This window comes from Vombatus ursinus, unplaced genomic scaffold (assembly GCF_900497805.2).
Source record: "Vombatus ursinus unplaced genomic scaffold, bare-nosed wombat genome assembly UNPS02014778.1, whole genome shotgun sequence".
Classification (NCBI taxonomy): Eukaryota; Metazoa; Chordata; class Mammalia; order Diprotodontia; family Vombatidae; genus Vombatus; species Vombatus ursinus.
The window spans coordinates 27399323-27418667 of NW_020954556.1; the positions used below are offsets into that span (position 1 = coordinate 27399323).

General features: G+C 36.8%; 1 protein-coding gene across 1 annotated transcript in view; it reads left to right on the forward strand.

The window, feature by feature from the left end:
* Nucleotides 1–19345, forward strand: part of WDPCP (WD repeat containing planar cell polarity effector) — a 361203-nt gene that overhangs the window by 189941 nt on the left and 151917 nt on the right. The window contains exons 11-12 of the mRNA XM_027865293.1: nucleotides 7327–7515; nucleotides 11225–11348. Coding sequence (XP_027721094.1) covers nucleotides 7327–7515; nucleotides 11225–11348 — 313 coding nt within the window. The remainder of the gene's footprint in view (nucleotides 1–7326; nucleotides 7516–11224; nucleotides 11349–19345) is intronic.

A 19345-nucleotide genomic window follows, 5' to 3' on the forward strand; every position in this document is an offset into this window, starting at 1 on the left:
TTTCAACCCCCTACCACAATATCTCATGCTAAAGCTATGCCCTCTACCTGCCTTCCACTGTGCTCTCAGGAATACCTGCTCCAAGGGCAACAAATCTGCTTTTATCTTAAATCTTTCCCTCTCCTACTTCTTCCATCTTCTGACTCTCACAGAGACTTGGCTCGCCCCTGGTGACAGAGGCTCCCTGGCCTCCCTTTCTAGCACTGGCTGTACTTTCACTCATTCCCTCTGACTCAGTGGTCAGGAGAGGGGAGTTGGAATACTTCTTAGTCCCCATTGCCACTTGTAAGTTCTCTCTCCACCATCATAACTCAGTAACCTCTCCATCTTTGGAGTTCATTTCATCCATATCTGCCACCATATCGAAATTTGGTAGCTATTGTCTACCATCCTCTAAACACAACACTTCTTTTTTTCAATTAGTTTCAATCTTTCTCTCCTACTCAACTCCTAACATACATATTGATATTCCTTCAAAGATACTGACCTCACAGTTCCTCGACTTATTCATTCCTCATGACCTCCACCTCCATCCCACCTTAGCCCCACACAAATATGATCACGCCCTTGATCTTGCCATCACTCACAAATGCACCATTTCCACGTTCGTGATCCCTGAAATTCCCTAATCTCATCACAATCTGTTGTCAATCTATCTCTGCCTCTCTAAATCAAACCTTGTTCTTCATACATGCTGTGACCTTCAGTCCCTTGATACCGCAATTCTTTCTTAGGCTATCACCCCAACACTAGCTATATTCTTCTCCTTTCTCAATCTTTATCCAAGATTAACTCTATACTTTGCTGTCTTGGGTGGTGCAGTAGTTAGAATACTGGGCCTGGAATCAGGAAGACCTGAGTACAAATCTGGCCTCAAGCACTAACTGTGTGATCCTGAGCAAGTCACTTAACCTCTGATTGCCTCAGTTTCCTCTACTGTAAAATGGGGATAATAATTGTGAGGAGCAAATGAGATAATATTTGCAAAAAGATGTAGCACAGTGCCTGGCACATAGTAGGCCTTTGTAAAAGCTTATTCCTTTCCCCTTTCTCCTTGAGCCTCTTACACTTATTATATAGCCAATCTTGCCATACCAAGCTTCAGCCTTTGATCACTTCCACCATATTCTGCCTTTTCTCCTACAATGTGTTGCTGAATGAAGCTGGAGAAAATAGCAAAACCAAATGGACTAAATATACTGCAAAATTATGTTACATATCTTCCACTGGGCCCTCAGTACTACAAGTCAATCCTTTTACATCTCCCTACTTTATTCACTTCCTGAGTTCAAATCCAGCCTCTGACACTTACTAGATGTATAACTCTGGTCAAGTCACTTAACTCTGGTTGCCTCAGTTTCCTCATCTGTAAAACGAGCTGGAGAAGGAGATGACGAACTACCCCAGTATCCTTGCAAAGAAAACCCCAAATGGGGTCACAAAGAGTCGGACATGACTGAAAGAACTCAACAACAACAATAATTTATTCATATGAAATGCCAGGCTGGATGAATCAAAGCCAGAATGAAGGGTGCCAGGAGAAATATCAACAATCTCAGATATGCAGATGATACCACTCTGATGGCAGAAGGTGAAGAAGAATTAAGAAGCCTCTTGATGAGGGTGAAAAAGGAGAGTGTAAAAGCTGGCTTGAAGCTTAATATTAACAAAAAGAAGATCATGGCATCTGTTCCTATTACTTCCTGGCAAATAGAGGGAGAAGAAATGGGAGCAGTGTCAGATTTTATATTCTTGGGCTCAAAGATCATTGCAGATGGTGACTGCAGCCATAAAATTAAAAAAACACTTGCTCCTTGGAAGGAAAACTATGGCAAATCTGGATAGCATACTAAAAAGCAGAGACATCACCTTGCTGACAAAGGTCCATGTAGTCAAAGCTATGGTTATTACAGTAGTAATGTATGGCTGTGAGAGTTGCACTATAATAGGGGTAGGGCACCTGCGACCTCGAGGCCACATGTGGCCTTTTAGGTCCTTGGGTGCAGCCTTTTGACGGAATCCAAGTTTTACAGAATCCCCTTTATCAAGGGGATTTATTCTGTGAAGTTTGGATTCAGTCAAAGGGCCACACTTGAGGACCTAGAGGGCCACATGTGGCCTTGAGACCGCAGGTTCCTCATCCCTGTAGTATATGAGAAATTGAGTACCACAGAATTGACACTTTCAAATTGTGGTGCTGGAGATTTTTGAGAGTTCCTTGAACAGCTGGGAGATCAAATCAATCAATATTTAAAGAAATTACTGACTATTCATTGGAAGGACAAATACTAAAGCCGAAGCTTAAATACTTTGGCCACACGAGAAGACAGGATTCACTGGAAAAGACTCTAATGCAGGGAAAGATTGAAGGCAAAAGGAGAAAGTGATAGAAAAGGATGAAATGAATAGATGATGTCATGGAAGCAATGAACATGATCTTGAACAGACTTCAGGACATCGCAGAGAACAGAAGTTTGTGGCGTACTATGATTCATGGGGTCACAAAGAGTGAGACATGACTGAACAACCAAATAACAACTATATTTATTCACTATCCCACTCAACACAATGGCTCTTCCAAACATTTTCATCTCTCCCCCAACCTCCCATGGCTCCCCCTCTCAGCACCTTCTTAACCGAGACACATTTTACTGAAAAAATTCAGGCTATTTGCTGAGAGCTCCCTCTTTACCCACTCATCTCACTTCACTCACATGCCTTTTGCCACTAACTGCTCCGTTCCCCATATCTCACATGATGGGAGGCCCTTCTCCTTGCCTGGGATAAACTCCTCTACATGCACAAGTTATCCCATTCCATCCCATCTTCTCCAGTAGATTGCCCTATCACCCCTACTCTGTTACTTATCTTCAATCTCTGGCGGCTTCCTTACAGCCTACAAACATGCCCATGTCTCCTCTGTCATCGAAAAGCCCCCACTTGATCCATACATCCCTACCAGCTATCAACCCATATCTCTCCTCCCTTTTATGGTCAAACTCCTTGAAAAGGCTGTCTACAATAGGTGCCTCTGCTTCCTTTCCTTTCACTCTCTTCTTAACTCTCTACAATCTGGCTTTCCACCTCATCATTCAACTGTTACTGTTTTCTCCGTAGTTACCAATTATCTCTTAATTGCCAAATCTAATGGACTTTTCTCAGTTTTCATCCTTCTTGGCCTCTACGCCACCTTTATACTGTTAATCACCTCCTTCTCCTTGATAATCTCTTCTCTTTAGGTTTTCATGAAATACTTTCTTCTTGTTTTCCTCCTACCTATTTGACTTTTACTTCTTAGTCTCCTTGCTGTATAATTCATCCAGGGTATATTCACTGTGAGTGTCTCATGAAGCTGTGTCCTGGATCTCTTCTCCTCACTCCCTACATTGTTTCACTTGGTGATCTCATCAATTCCTATAGATTCAGTTATCATCTTTCAGCTGATGATTCTCAGATCTACTTATCTACTCTTAACCTCTCTGCTGACCTCCATTCTCACGTCTCCAAATGCCTACTGGGAATCTCTAACTGGATGTCCTGTAGACATCTTAAACTCAGCATATCAAAAACTGAACTCATTGTTTTTTCCCTCGAACCGTCCCTTCTTCCTAACTTTCCTATCACCATTGAGGGTACCACTACTTTTCCTGTCATCTACATTTGCAACCGAGGTGTTATCCTTGTTATCTCAGTCCCCATATCCAATCTGTTGCCAAGACCTGTCAATTTTACTTTCATAAGATCTCTTGCATTTGCCCCCTTCTCTCCTCTTACGTAGACACTACCCTGATATAGGTAATTTCTCATCATCTCACACTTGAACTATTACAGTAGGCTATGAGTTAACCTTTCTGCCACAAGTCTCTCTTTATTCCTGTTTATCTTACATTTAGATGTCAAAGTGGTATTCTAAACCACAAGTCTGACCATGTCATCCTCTCTAGTCAGAAAACAACAGTGGCTGTATTGCCTCCAAGATTTGGGAAGGAGAGCAGAATAACAAAGATTTTTTTCCCCATTTACTTTCTTCTCTTCTAAATTTAGCTTCATTGGTTTTGTTTATGCAAAAAACTGTCTAATTTTATGTAATCAAAAGTGTCTGTTTTACCTCCCATGATCTTCTCTATCCCTTGTTTGGTCATGAACTTTTTCCCCATCCATTAATCTAACAAGTGATTTCTTCCTCGCTTCTCTAATTTGTCCACAATGTCAGACTTTTAAAGTTCATCTTTGTCATTTTGATAGGTGTGAGGTGGAAGCTCAGTGTTAATGTGTTTTAATGCTTATTTATTTTATTAATTATTACTCAAGTGGAGCTGTCTTTCATTTAGTTAAGAGTTTGTAGTTCTTCTTTTGAGCACTTTCCATGTCTTTAAAAAAAAAAACTGTGTTTGCTAATGAGTTTCCTGTGCATCTATATTAGCCTTTTTCAGCCGATCTCTTTTTTCTTCCTTGTTGGCATCATTGCTGTTTGATGTGTTATTTATTGGTGACATGTTTTGCAAATGTTATAAAATATATCTCAGTTGAATGGAAAAAGTGATATGTAAGCAAAATGCCTTGTGAAATTTGAAAAAAAATAGGCCTTGTGGGAAAAGCCACTGAAGGACTACTGTAGTAGAAAATGCAAGATCCAAACTAAATGTAAGAAACCTCTTTTATTTGAACCCCATTAGTTCAGTTCAGTTCAAGAAATATTTATTAAGTATGTGCAATGTGAAGAAAATTATGCTAGTTGCTAAGAATACAAAGACAAAAACAAAAACAGTCCCTACTACTAAAAGTAGGGGCAGTTGAGTGGCACAGTGGATAGAGTACCAAAAGACTACTTCTCCTGAGTCCAAAGCTGGCCTCAGACATTTACTAGTTGTATGACCCTGGGCAAGTCACTTAACCTTGTTTGCCTCAGTTTCCTCATCTGTAAATTGAGCTGGAGAATGAAATGGCAAACCACTCCAGTATCCTTGCCAAGAAAACTCCAAGTGGGGGCACAAAGTCAGACACAACTGAAATGACTGAACATCAAATAATTTTAACATTTAAAAAACCCACCTGTGGCATTTCTCTCATTCTTCATGGTCTTTTGCATAACATTGGCAGCACCTTCATAATCATATTGCCCCTTTTTTCCCCTTATAACCTGGTGTACAACTTAGTCCTGAGATCATCAAAGACTCCAGAAAGCAGATAGCATCATGTCTGAATTACTTGGAATGAGCAATAATTTTGACATGGTTCCATTTTGTGAATAGTCATGTATATGCCTCTGCTGACACTAGGCTGACTCAGGGTATCTAACTTTCACCAGATGAAACTGAATTTATCTAATTCCCCCACATTTAATTAATTCTCTGCCAGTTGAGTAATGGGGATTGTGATATACCTACATTTTTAATTGCTCTCTTATGTTGTGTTTTTAATTCTTTGGTTTTTAAGAATGGATTTTACTTCAAAGGAAGTATGCAAAATTTATAACTCTTTAAAGAGTACACTTCAGTAACTGTAAGAGATATTGCAAAGGCTGTTGGTGTAGAAGTCAAGAGTTTCAAGGATTATTTGGGTCCACATTGAAACCAAATAAGTTGCATCAAAGTACAAAGGAAAGTGCAATTGAAGAGTTAAAATGAAACTAAAAACTTACAAACTGTTATTGCAGAACAGCCTAATTAATCTTCCCAAAACAAGCAAAGATCTTCAGAGGGAACAGGCAGGTGGTATGGTTGTTATTGACTCCTTTACAACTTGGAAGAACAGTGAAAAGACCAGTTTTTTTTTTCCTTAAAAGACTGCTAACCACTTCTTTTAAGAAACAACAATTTGTAGTCAAGACAATACAAAGATTATAGTACTAAAAATTGTGAAATCCTTTTTACAAAATAAACTATACTCTTTTTCATCTAAGGTTATATCAAAATCATTGTCAGAAATTCGGAAGAGCATATAATATATGAGTATCTCCATTAGATTTTAAAATATTCACCCAAAATAATGTTTGGCCAGTTTTTTATTTCCAGTGGGCCTGGAGGTATTGGTGATGTCTAATAAATGCATTGATATGCTAAAATATAGAATTGCCCTAGAATTATAGAAATTTCCAAATAGAGATTGAATGCTGCATGCAACGTAGTCTTGCTCTATGTCACAGATCGTGAAAGGTTAAGAAAGTTATCCAAGATGGAGATAAACATGCTTCATTGCCCTTGGAATTGGCTTGATTAAAACCCCACTGAAAACTGATGGGCTATAATCAAGAAAAGAGTTGGAAAAAAAGGACTGTTTATCAAAAATATACTTACTATCCAATGTAATACAAATAGGGTTTTGTGATGAATTAAAATGTGTCAAGGTTTTATGAACTCGGTGCTATATTGTATAAAACAAGTGATTATAACTAAGAGATATGATGGTTTTAAAAGGTTTTAAAGACATAAAAATTCATAAGGTTTATTGTATAAGGCAATACATTGAGTTATTTTACTTTGTCCCAGTTAATTTGAACACTATCGTAGGTACTCTCTTACTATCTCCTTACTTATCTTAGGTTTCAAGTTGCTATCAGATATTTTTGTTTTGTTCTTTCCAGCCCCAAAATAATGCTCTTTAGCAGAGAAACAGAAACCAAAGAAGATGAATTTTTTCTGCCCTCTCTGTCATCAATGATCACTCTCCTATCCAATACAAGTACCAGTCCTTTTCCTTCTTGATCCTAATTTGGTTTATCAATTCCCTCTGCATCTGTACTGGTTTCTTTAAGATGGCTCCCCATCCTTTATCATGGGAACTAGAGTCAATTTCCACATGTTTGAAAGAATTAGCGGAAGCATGTACTTTATACCAAACTCTTTTATGGCAAAGTATAGCCATGATGTCTATCAAAATAGGTATTATACCGAAAATTTCATACGATTTTGGAACAATATTATCCCTAATGCTAATTTAAAAAAAGAACAGCAAGTATGATAATTAGGTGTTGTGAAGGTTTTTGTCTCTATGAAATTAGAAAGAAGCTTTGATTGGGAATACTTATCAATAAATTAAGGTAATTAACTCTCTTCGAGGTCACTATTACTGCCCTATGATACTCTGATATTTTGTTAGATTATATTTTATTTTAGCAATTAATTGGTTAATTATATAGCTTAGAAGACATGAAAGTGATTAGTAAATTGCTAAAGTAAAATGATTTTCTTTATGGAAAATAGAGGCTATCTCTTAGACCGTAGAGTAAAACACTTTTAGTAGCTGATTGGCCAGGTTTTTACAATGCATTGATTGTCATTATTTCCTACTTTTCCTTACACCTGGTTTTAAATTTTTCTGTTGCAGGAATCTTCATGAAAGGACAGCTGAGTCTTGTAGACCTCATCCATCAATATATTCGTTATGATGAGATCCATGAAGCAATAAGCATCCTTAGCAGCATGAACTGGAATACTATGGGCCACCAGTGCTACATGGGCATGAGTGCTATCGTAAACCATCTTCTTAGACAACGGCTAACACCAGAGAGAGAAGGTCAGTTAAACTGTAATTCATTAGTGCATCACATCTACGAAGTAATTTTCATCCTTTTTTCCTTGTTGTTGTTGTTTGTTGTTTTTTTTTAGATTTTTGGAGGCAATTGGGGTTAAGTGACTTGCCTAGGGTCACATAGCTAGTATGTGTCTGAGGCCAGATTTGAACTCAGGTCCTCCTGGCTCAGGGCCAGTGCTCTATTCACCACACCACCTAACTGCCCCTATCCTATTTCTTTTGTCTTACTTTTTGAATCTTCTAGTTTATTATGAACTTTAAAAATCACCAACAAACAAGAGCATTGTTTATGAAACTGTCAACTTGTGGGGTTTTTTGGGTGTATATTAAATTTAACAGCTGTAATATAATAGCCCTGTCTGTGTCCTCTTCTGAAATATATATAGGTGCATATGTAAGTATATACATATATATATATATATAATTTTAATCAGTTATTTTTTCTTTGATCCTCACAAGAGCCAATAAGTAAAGCAAGCAATTCTAAGGCTCACTGAGGTGAAGGTACTTGCTAAACATTGCATAGCTGCAGAGACGAGTCTTAAAGCCAGTTCATCTGACTTTGGGTACAATATTCTTTCCATCATCCTATGATCCTAGAATCACAGATTTCAAGCTAGGTGAGTCCTTAGAGGTCAGTCAATCCAATTTCTTCATTTTAGAGAAGAGCAGAGATCTGGGCAGCCACCGGCACAGTGGATGATAGAGTTCTGGACCGGGTTTCAGAAAGACCTGAGTTTAAATCTAGCCTCAGTCACTTCCTAGTTGTGTGACCCTGGATGAGTCCCTTAACCTCCATCTGCCTCAGTTTCCTCCTCTCTTGGGATAATAATAGCATCTTCCTTCCAGGGTTATTGTGAGGATTAAATGAGATATTTGGAAAGCATTTTGCAAATCTAAAAATACTCTATGAATGCTATTATTATTAGCAATTATTAAGTGCCTAGCCCAAAGTTAGACAAATAGTAAGCAACAAAACCAGGATTTTAATCCAGTTTCTCTAACCCCAGGTCTAACATGCTTTCACCATACCATGTTTGATGCTCCTCCTTTGCTGTTAATTTATTCAACTAATATCAAATACACAGTTGCATTTAAAAAAATAAATAGGCTGCTTTTGTGGTTGTCATCTGCGTCATTTGAGACGAGGAGAGGGGAAGTGATTTACCCAAGGTGATGCAGGTTGTAAGTGGCATAGCTAGGGTAAAGAAACCAGGTCCTCTACCTCCAAATCTGGTGCCCTTCCCATTATACTGGAGTTGTCTCCATGTCACAGAAGGTGCTCATTTAATCCTTTGGTATATAATCTTGGAGTATTTCTAGATACTCCCACAACTGGCTCAGGGTTGTTCCATTTTCCACTCATAGAAAGGTTGGACCACCTTGAAGGGCAAAGGGGCATTTGCCTGCTATCGTGAAGGCGGCCATACCTGTGGTAGTTTTAGAAACCCAAAAGAAAGTGGCAACAACCCACTGCCCTGGTTAGTCTACACCATGGGCATTTGCTCAACTTGCTCTGTGGCAGTGATCCAAACAATTCGGACTACTTCCAATATTTCTCTCCACTTAAAAAGAATATGTTAGCAGCTAATGAATAATAGTTCTCATTTACATGGTACCACATAGTTAGACAAAGCTTTCCTCAGAGGTAGGTAGTATTGGGACTGTTATCCCTGTTTGAGAGATGAGGAAATGGAGGCTTAGGTTAAATTACTTGCTCAAGCTCACACAGCTAATAAAAGCTGGTAGGAACCTTTGAGTTCCTCTTGTCCAACCCCTTAATTTTATAGATAAAGAAACTGAGGATCTGAGAGATTAAGGGATTTGTGAATCAGCCATTAAGTGCCAGGCCTGGGCTTTGAACCTGGGGCTCCTTCCTTTCCACTTTGCTACTAGTTATGAATATAATATTTCTGATATCAGCATGTGGGCACACTCTAGGATCAGATGTATACCATTAAGTGGTGAAGCTCCCAAAGGCCTTTGCTGTTATATGGGCCTCTCATAGCCAGGCCCCAAACTTAGTTTGAGGAGGAAGGATTAGCCTTCAGAAGGGAAAACAAAGAATGACATTAGCCCCTGAATGGAAATTTCAGGGGCATTTACTAATATGCAATATAAGAATATCTTTAAAAATATAAAACTTACATGAAACTGGAATATAGGCAATATGCACATTATAAGTAGGTGGTTATGTTGTTCCCCCCCCCCCCATGGATCTGACAGACACATTTCTAAAAAATTCAGAATTCTTTTCAGCCAAGATTTATCCCATATCTAACCAATTTGCCATGGTAATGTTTTCCTTTTATTAAGGAACTACAGTGAGCCCTTTTATTTATAATAATGTTATAGTTATCTTTGAGATCTTCCTCTCTGCCTTCAGTATCAAGCTGGGCTATCTAATGAATCTATAACTGTGCTGATGGTTACTTGTATTCTTTGTAGGTTGGAACATTTCAGATGCACAAAACATACTGTCAAGAAAACAGGCAATGGAAAGAGGATCCAGCTTGTTTTTGCAGTAACATTGCAATATTCCATTTTAATCTAAATTGACTGCTGCTTTGAAAGAAAATACCCTTCAAATTCAGCTTATCTTACACTCTAAAAGTGAGATAATGAGAAACTTAATTTACCAACAGTTTGGTCAAGTACATAGCAATGCATTCAGATCTGAGAAACTAAAAACATCATAATTGTGCCTAGATTTTCATTAAATGCTAAAACGAATCATTCTAATTCATGGAAGAATCATGACTCTGACCTTTCTCTGAGGTATAGTGACTGGCCATCCAGTTCTTCACTGTCCATCTCTCCTGCCACCCACCACTACCTTGGCTTCAACTTCAATTCAATTCAGTAAACATTTATTAAGCATCTACTATGTGCCAGGCACTGTACTAAGCACTGGGCATACAAAAAGAAGCAAAAGACAGTCCCTGCTCTCAAGCGGCTTACAATCTAATGGAGTTTCTCCGAGGCCCATTAAAATCTATTCATAGAAGCTTCATTCACACTAAAATATAAATGACTGATAGCAACCAAAACAAATGAGCTGGAAGGATGTTAACATTTTAATAGAGTCTGGAACCATAGACTAGAAGAATAGAACATTCTAGTTGCATTTCAGGCTTTTGTCAACAGATCGTATGGGCAGGACTTGATGCCCTTGAAATCACATTGTGCAAGCCATATGCCTTGACCTACTCTGCCTACACGTAATTGTGGTGCTATTTCTAATACTTGTATTCATTTGTTCACTTAAGCATTAGTGCACAATGTACCAATTCCACTCCCCTATCAGGAAAGGGAATTTTTCCTCCTTTTGGTTAAAGAACGCAAATGTCAAGTTTGTGAGGTGATTTTACTGGAAAAACTTGTTCAAACTGTGTTACTTTGATGAGTCACTGTTTTAATTACCCATTTGCGGTGAGAGGTTGGTTCATTATGGATTTCTTCACTTTTGACAGCTTTTTGTTGATCAGAGTCATTGTCAGCTTAGCCTTAAGTGAAAGTTTATACACAGGTTTGTTTTTGTACCAGCTGTCATATTTTAATTTCATCTTTCCTGCAACAAGCTCATATTTCATCTAAGTTGGCAAAACCTGACTGACTGCAAACATGAGTGCTCGCTTGTAATTGAAGCAGCTTCCCTTGTCTCAGCGCTGTCTCTGTTTGAACTCCACAGCACAGCTTGAGGCGAGCCTTGGATCCTTCTATGCTCCAACAAGACCCCTCTCCGATACAACTATATTGGAATATAGAGACCCAATCAGCAAATATGCAAGGAGGTTCTTCCACCACTTGCTCAGGTGATCGATTGACAGTTTTCACTTTGATTAGTTTCAAAATTAATTGCATAGTTCAGTGATCATATGTCTTAATTAAAGTATTCTTTAATATCATTATCTCTTGTTTTCTTTTTTCTTTTTATCAGTCCACTCTAGGAAGAAAAAGCACCTACCTTCCCCAATCATTGTTTACTTAATTGGTTCTTGTTTTCTTTTTAAGCATTATAATGGAGCATTGTGGAGGGCCCTTCCCTCATTGATACCTTTTAATATGTCACCCTTTCTCCTTTCTTTTGTGACAAGGATGATCACATGTGTGGTCAATTTTTAATTTAACTTAGTTGTATTTCCAGCACAAAGGAGACTTGAGAGTTTTAAAGGAATACTAGAAATGCAAATAAGTAGCCTGTCAGCCCAGGATACTTTTAACTGGAAACCTCTAAAATGTAAATCATTTACTTCCCTCCCTTTCAGAATTATTACTGTGGAATGGCTCTTCTGTTGTCTAGTCAGGTAATGTCATGTAACTTTAGTGTATCTCATTTACAATGCTAAGGAAATAGGTAAAGAAAGACATTCTTTTACCTCATTCAGACTTGTGACAAAGAATTAAATAATGTAAGTAACAAAGACAAAAAAAAAACTATAAAAAGTCAAGATATTATCACCACATATAGGATGAAATTATTTTCAATGCCATACACCAGAAGGAAAGAACTATTTCCAAATGATAATTTCACAGTTATACTATAATTATTATTATTATGTCTTTAAGAATAGTTTAAGAATAATTTTCAAATTAATTTCATATCTTTCGTTTAATTTGTTTTCAGTAAATCTATGTGGTAGGTATGGTGATCATTTCACCAGTTAACAAACCAAGGTATGGATAAATTAAGTGACTCAGGCAGATAGCAGCAGGATCTCTTGACTCTCAATCCCCATTCAACTGAATATGCATTTTATTAAATGCCTACTAAGTGCAAAGCCTTGAAGATGCAAACCCAAAAACTGAAATAGTTCCTACCTTCAAGAAATGTATGTTCTGTTGGAGGAAAAGAACATACATGAAGTAAAGTAAATACAAAATAATTCTGTCACCTAATAGCGTGGTAAATAGAATGCTGGACATGGAGTCGGAACACTTGGGTTCAAATTTCCTTTAAGATATTTACTAGTTGAGTAATCAGGGACAAATTATTGAACCTTACACAGTCTGTTTCCTCATCCTTAAAATGGGGATATTAATATTTTCATACTACCTAACTTCCAGGAAGACAGTATGAAAAAAGTGATTTGTAAACTTGAAAGCACTGTATAAATATGAGTTTTAATTTTTATTTTATACTCTATACAAAGTGATTACTGGAAACTTTCACCTAGTAAAGAATAGAATGAATGGCAGTCTTTGCTGTCTGTCCACCTACTCACCCTTTAATCTCCCCCTCCTTCCCCTCTTCCCTGCCAAAAAAAAGGACGCAAAGAAACTTTGAATTGGCATGAATACTTATTATCTGTTCAGGTGCTTTGGAACACTGAATCAAGATATATGGGGAAAATACTGTGTGGTAGTTTTTCATTCTCCATAATTAGGCTTTTGTTTTCAATGTGGTGTTTTTAACTTTGACTAGTGATTAAGGCTGTGAAAAACAATGTATCCTTAAAGGTTCTGAAGTGTTCATATGTTGCTAGAATGTGGTCTTCTGCTGAATACTTTTTCTGAATGACTCAAGGTCGGTGTATTCCAAGTGATTTTATATTGAATGAGTCAAGTGTCTATGCAAGTAAGAAAGTGCCAATAACATATGGGACTTCTATTTATATTTTGACTTAGGTAGTTGTGGAAATCTATTTGAGATTCATAACCTCAGTTATGCAGAACTCTGACTTGGTGGGAGAAGGTATTGGGTAAAAGAGGAAAGAAGATGAGGACAACCACCTGCAGATTCTCCCTACCTGCCATGCTGCTCCACACAGAAATAGATGCTCTTTTATTTTTCATGTTTCTTGGCAAAGTCTTTTTCTTACCTCCCTCCTAGAGGACCCGACTATAAAAAAGGTGAATGACAAAGAAATATAAATTCTCCTTTCTGGCTCATCTCGTAGACATCCTACTGCTGTGGCCTTGGGTTGTTGAACTTCACATAGTCTGCAAATATGAGACTTTGGAGGGTATTGATTTATTTTTAGTAGTGTAGTTCTGCCTTTAGTATAGCACCTTATGAGCGGCTATGTAGTTGTTGGGATTAAATTTTTAAATCTATCTTTTCCATGTGGTTGCTTCTGTAATTGTACTTTTTCCCCCTGGGGTGTACTGGATTTTTGTTTCCTCTTCCATATCTTACTACTGCTCCAGTTATAATGATTTTTATTAGTTCTTCTGACAGTAGGCCACACATAAGTGTTATGAAAAAAAGATTAAATACAGAGAAAATTAAAAGAGATGCTAAGTCAGAAACATATTTTTTTTGTTTAAACTGCTGCCAGGTTTGTCCTCTGCTTAGGGGGAAAGGAACCGGCCAAGTGCCTTTTCACTTTAGTGAATTATGAGTATAGCATCCCCCCCCTCCCGCATTTTCATTTGGTTGTTCATTACTTTAACATAAAATTATGAAAGAAGCTATTAAATATCTAAATGCTTAGTCGGGAGTAAGCATGAAGATTTTTAATGTTAGTTTGAGGCAACAATCTTGGCATTGCTTTTGTAACAGCACCAAAAATGTTTTCATGGCATCTGTGTTTCTTAAACTTAGGTAAAGAGAGTTAATTTTTTTTTGTTTGGGCTTTTCCTTGATTTTGCTGGTTTCTAATCTTTGTTCTAGAAAATATGCAAATCACAATTCTCACCACTTTGAACTTTGTGCCCAGAAGACTGTGCCCTACTGATCTCCGCACAGATCCAAGAAATCTTAAGTCTCAGCCACTATCTTCCCATGCAAGTTTAGGCAAGATTTTATGCTTTCAAGATCCTGGTTTCTCTAGCCAAAAATAATACTGACCAATTCTGTATCCTTAAATGCAATAGCCACAAGGAGTTGTAAGAGTTTTATGATTCAACTGTAGTCCAAAAGTTTTGTAATCTTTTTTTTTTAAACTTGTTTGGATTTCTAATTGTTAAAGTTAGTGTGTCTCTTTGTTATATTTTTCCTCTTCAGGTCTTTAAATGCTTGCTAGTAAAACTACAATGTGGTTTTAAAAATTCACCTACTTTAATGCATTTCAGGTCAAATCAAATCAAATTTATTCCTCGTTTATTAGGGTTGAAGTGCTTGACCCAAAGAATTTATATTCAGACATATGAAGACGATGACTTGGCTTAGTGGGTGGAGTGCTGGACTTCAAGTCAGGAAGACCTGAGTTTGAATCCTGCTTTAGACACTTATGAGCTGTGTGACCATGGACAAGTCATTAAATTTCTCTGAGCCACAGTTTCCTCATCTGTAAAATGGGGAGAGTAGTTCCCTCATAGGGTATCTGTGGTAAGGATCAGATGAGGTCATATATAGAGAGAATTTTGAATCTATGAGGTGGTGAAGTAGAGAGGGCACTGGGCCTGGAGTCAGGAGGCCCTGAATTCAAATCCAGCCTCAGATAATTTACTAGCTGCGTAAACCTGGGCACATCACTTATTATCTCTCAACCACATTTACTCATTTGTAAAACAAGTGCATTGGACTCAATGGCTTCTAAAATACCCTCCAGGACTAAAACTATGACCCCATGCTTCTAATAGAGGAGATGAGAGGGCAAAGATTAGGAAATATTTCCTCTTTACATCCTTTTCCTAGTCATCTGTATCTCTGTGTTACCCAAGGAAGCAATGTTCAAAAGAGGAAGACTTCATGTGATAACCAAGATACTAAATTGTAATAAAATTTTAGAACTGGAAGAGGCCATAGAGCTATGATTCAGTTCTATCATCTTCCAGAAGAGAAAACACAAAGAAACTAAGTGATTTACCCAAGAATCGACAGTTAGTTGATCAGATCTGGGACTATAAGGCAGATCTTCTGATTCTCAATTTGGTTTACTTGATAAGTCTTTAAAAAATCTCCCCAAGATTTTAGTTTTACCTGGCATAAAAAAAGAGAGGCAGCATAGCTCAGAGGGTAGAGAACTGGCCTGGAAGACCTGGGTTTAAGTCCTGCTTCTGATATATACTGACTGTGGGACCCTAGGCATGTAAGTCACTTAACCTCTCAGTGCTCTAGGTAACTCTCTGCGACTATACATTGCAGAGAAAGTGCTCACCTGCATTGGTGGAGGAAGTTTCCTCTCTTGGAAGTTCTTTTTTACAAATGAAATCACAGATGTCGAGTCCTTCTCCAAGCCTAGAATGAAAAGCTAAAGTTGTCATGTAAATGAATAACAATAGAAAGATAGACCTTGGATAGTCATGTGGCTTCTTAAAATTAGTTTGTTCATACCAGAGGTATCAAATGCTGCTGTCAGTGAACCAGATTAAAATGTAATTGGGAAATGTTTTTAGTATAAAAATACAATAGACCATAGATAATGTTAATTTATAGAATCAGGAAGACTCATCTTCCTGAGTTCAAATCCAGCCTCTGACTAGCTATGTGACCCTGGTTAAGTCACTTATCCCTGTTTGCTTTAGCTTGCTCCTCTGTAGAATGAACTGAAGAAGGAAATGGCAAACCCCTCCAGTATCTTTGCCAGAAATCTCCAAATGGGGTCATGAAGAGTTGGACACGACTGAAAAACACTGAACAACAACAGAGTCAATGTGGGCTGCAATGATCCTTTACATAAGTTTAGTGCCATCCCTGCTTCTATTTGAATTTGATGACACTGATCTTTTAGCAAGGGGGAAATTTCTTAACTGTCTCTCTCTCTCTCTCTCTCTCTCTTTTTTTTTTGCTACAAGTATAAATAAATTGCCTTGATGACATCATTCATAACCTAAATCCAAGCTTAACTTTAAAAATGTAATGTCTCATGGTTTGAAGTATAGAACAAATATCTCCTTTCTGATTACATATTTGGGGTTGTCAGTTTTTTCTAGGGAAATGTTTTTTGTAAACATATGTAGTAATTTTTTTTCACAAATTTAAAGACAAAAATACAGTGTATAGCATCTAAGTAGATCTGTTTTTAGAGAGACTTAGAAAATGAAAACTTACAGGGACTTTAAAGATCTCCTAGTATATCTGCTTCATTTTCCATATGAAGAAACAAGTCTAGAGAAATTAAGAGATTTATCTGAGGTCTCATAACTTGGTAGTAACAGATCCACAGCTGGAAACCACATCTTCTCATTTAATCCAGAGCTCTAATTGTGATGCCAAGATCTGCTTAATAGGCTCACAAATGTGGGAAGGACTTACTTTGGGTCTGAATGCAACTTCTTATAAGTTGTGGCAATGGAAAGAGCCCTAGATACCCCAAATGCTAGCAAAAAGGCTCCAGGATAGGCACACTCATTGTCAGAAGGACAAAGGGAAGAAATTCTCATTCACTGCTGGAGTTTCGGAACTAGTTCAGCTGTTCTGAAAAACATTTTGGAATTATGCAAGAAGTTACTAAATTGTTCATACTCTTTAACCCAGAGATCCCACTATTGTGATTATATCACAAGAAAGTTGTTAACTAACCATATGTTCAAAAGTTTTCATGGCAACATTATTTGCAATAAGAAAATATGGAAATAAAATTGTACCCAATGATTAAGTAACGGCTAAACAAATAATGACATGTCAATGTAATAGAATCTTATTGCACCATCAGGAGTGAAAAATATGGAGATGTTAGGATGAACACTATACGTAACAACAGTATAAATTAAGTCAACACATTCATGAAGAAACAAGTGGAAGAGTTCAAATCCAGCCTCACAAACTTACTAGCTGTGTGACCCTGGACAAGTCACTTAACCTTGGTTTGCCTCTGTTTCTTCAACTGCAAAATGAGAATAATAACAGGACCTACCTCACAGGATTGTCATGAGGATCAAATGAGATACTATTTGTGAAGTGCTTAGCACAGTGCCTGGCACATAGTAGGCATCATATCAATGTGTATTCCCCTCCTCCCTATATAAATGCTAGCTATTATAAGTTGTAAATGTGTTCTCTTTATTGTGAGTAAAATGGAATAATCACTTAGAAATATTCATTAAGATGGCCTTTGGTAAGTAAAACTATGATCATTTTAACTAACAAACACATAGATACTATAATCCTTGGCTGCTTGGATGGATCTGTGATTTGAGTGAGTTGTACATTCCCTTGAATAGCACAGCTCATAATCTACACAAAATATTAAAGGATTGAATGAAATAACAGTCCCAAATTGCAAATGGATATGTCATTTCTTCAGAAAGTTACTTGTGTAAAATTGGAATACCATACTTCATAAGGTAAGTACTTAAATTATTCCTGATAATTTTATAAGAATTTTTCATTTCTCAAAGCAATAATCCTTGTTGAATACAAAGATTTATTGGTCAATAAAATATGTCATCTTAGTAAGTGGAAGGCATAGAACAAACAGCAATATTTAAAGCTAATGAGAAAGGACATAAACTATCTGCTAAGGGAAATATTAAATAAATGGTTTTCTCCTTAAAAGAGAAATTTATATTTAGAGCTAATATGCATTTTGTTAGAAAATAGAAAAAAATAATTTCATTATTATTTGTCCTTTATGTAAATATGCCTAAATGACAAAAAAGAAATTGCTTGTAATTAGAAATAGTTGTTAACTGGTCTGCACTTTAAATAGACACTTATTTTAAATGACCACGTGACAGTTCCTAAGAATCTTGAAGGTAAAGTTCCATTTGAGTGTAACTTTGTGAACTCACATTTTTTGTTAGTAAAACAATTATGTGAATTTTTCTTAAGAATCAGAGACAAGAAAAAAATTATAAGAACTTGGGTCATTATAATTTAATATTTCCATAAGAATATCACCATCTTACTCTACTCAAGTTTAAGTAGAATTTAGTTTAATTCTCAAAGGTGGGTCCATACTGCTACTAACCTACCTCTGTTTAGATGGAATAACGGAAAAAAGAAGGGTGAAAGTATAAAAAAGAACCTTTCAGTTTAAGAGAATAGTATGAAAGAGATGAACAGGTTCCAAATAGCTAATATGACATTGATTTTGGTTTTAAAATAGCCTTGAAAATCTAAATTTTATTAAAATTAAGATTTTTATCCAGCTTTACTTATTTTCAATTATATCAGATTATTAATCCTCAGTATTTGGCTAACATTTGCTTGTCTTTTTCTCTTTGATGTAATAGCTTAAATTTTTTTTTACTGCATCCTCATATGATAAAGTTGTTGAATTTAAGGGCTAGAAGAAAAACTTCAGAAATCACCTAGTCTATGCTTTCCCTTTATTAATTAGAAAATTAGACCTAGAAAGGTTATTGACTTGTCAAAAGTAAAACAGAGGCAAAGCTGAAACTAGAATCCAATTATTTTGATCCATTGGCCAGTGTTCTTAGCATTAAATAAAACAAAAATTTGAATAGCAACCTTAATAATAACCCTATTAATTCCAACTTAGTTTATTCCCTCATTTAAATTTATTTCCATTGTTAAAATGTGTGTCAGTCATTTGTTTCAGATAAAAAAAAAAAGACTAATTTGACATAAGGATAGAGAGGTAAGAGTTATAATAAAGATATTTCTCATTAGGAATTACCTTGTATAGTTGAATTATGGCTTTTCTTTGATCTATTCAAATATTCATTATTTTTACTTTTCCTTCCTGATGTATGAAACTTACCCATGCTGTGTTGGCTATTCAGAATCCAATTGTGTCTCTCCTTCCATCTCTCCCTCACTTTAACTCTCACTTTGTGAGTGACACTCTAGGAGCTGAGTGAAAGGCCATTTTTATAAAAGAATGAGCTGCACCTGCAAATGTGGAGCATCTCATAAGGAATTCATCAAGGCAATTCTTGCCTCCCAGCCCTAGGTTGGCCCTCACTGATGGCTTTCTTTCTTTCTTTCTTTCTTTCTTTCTTTCTTTCTTTCTTTCTT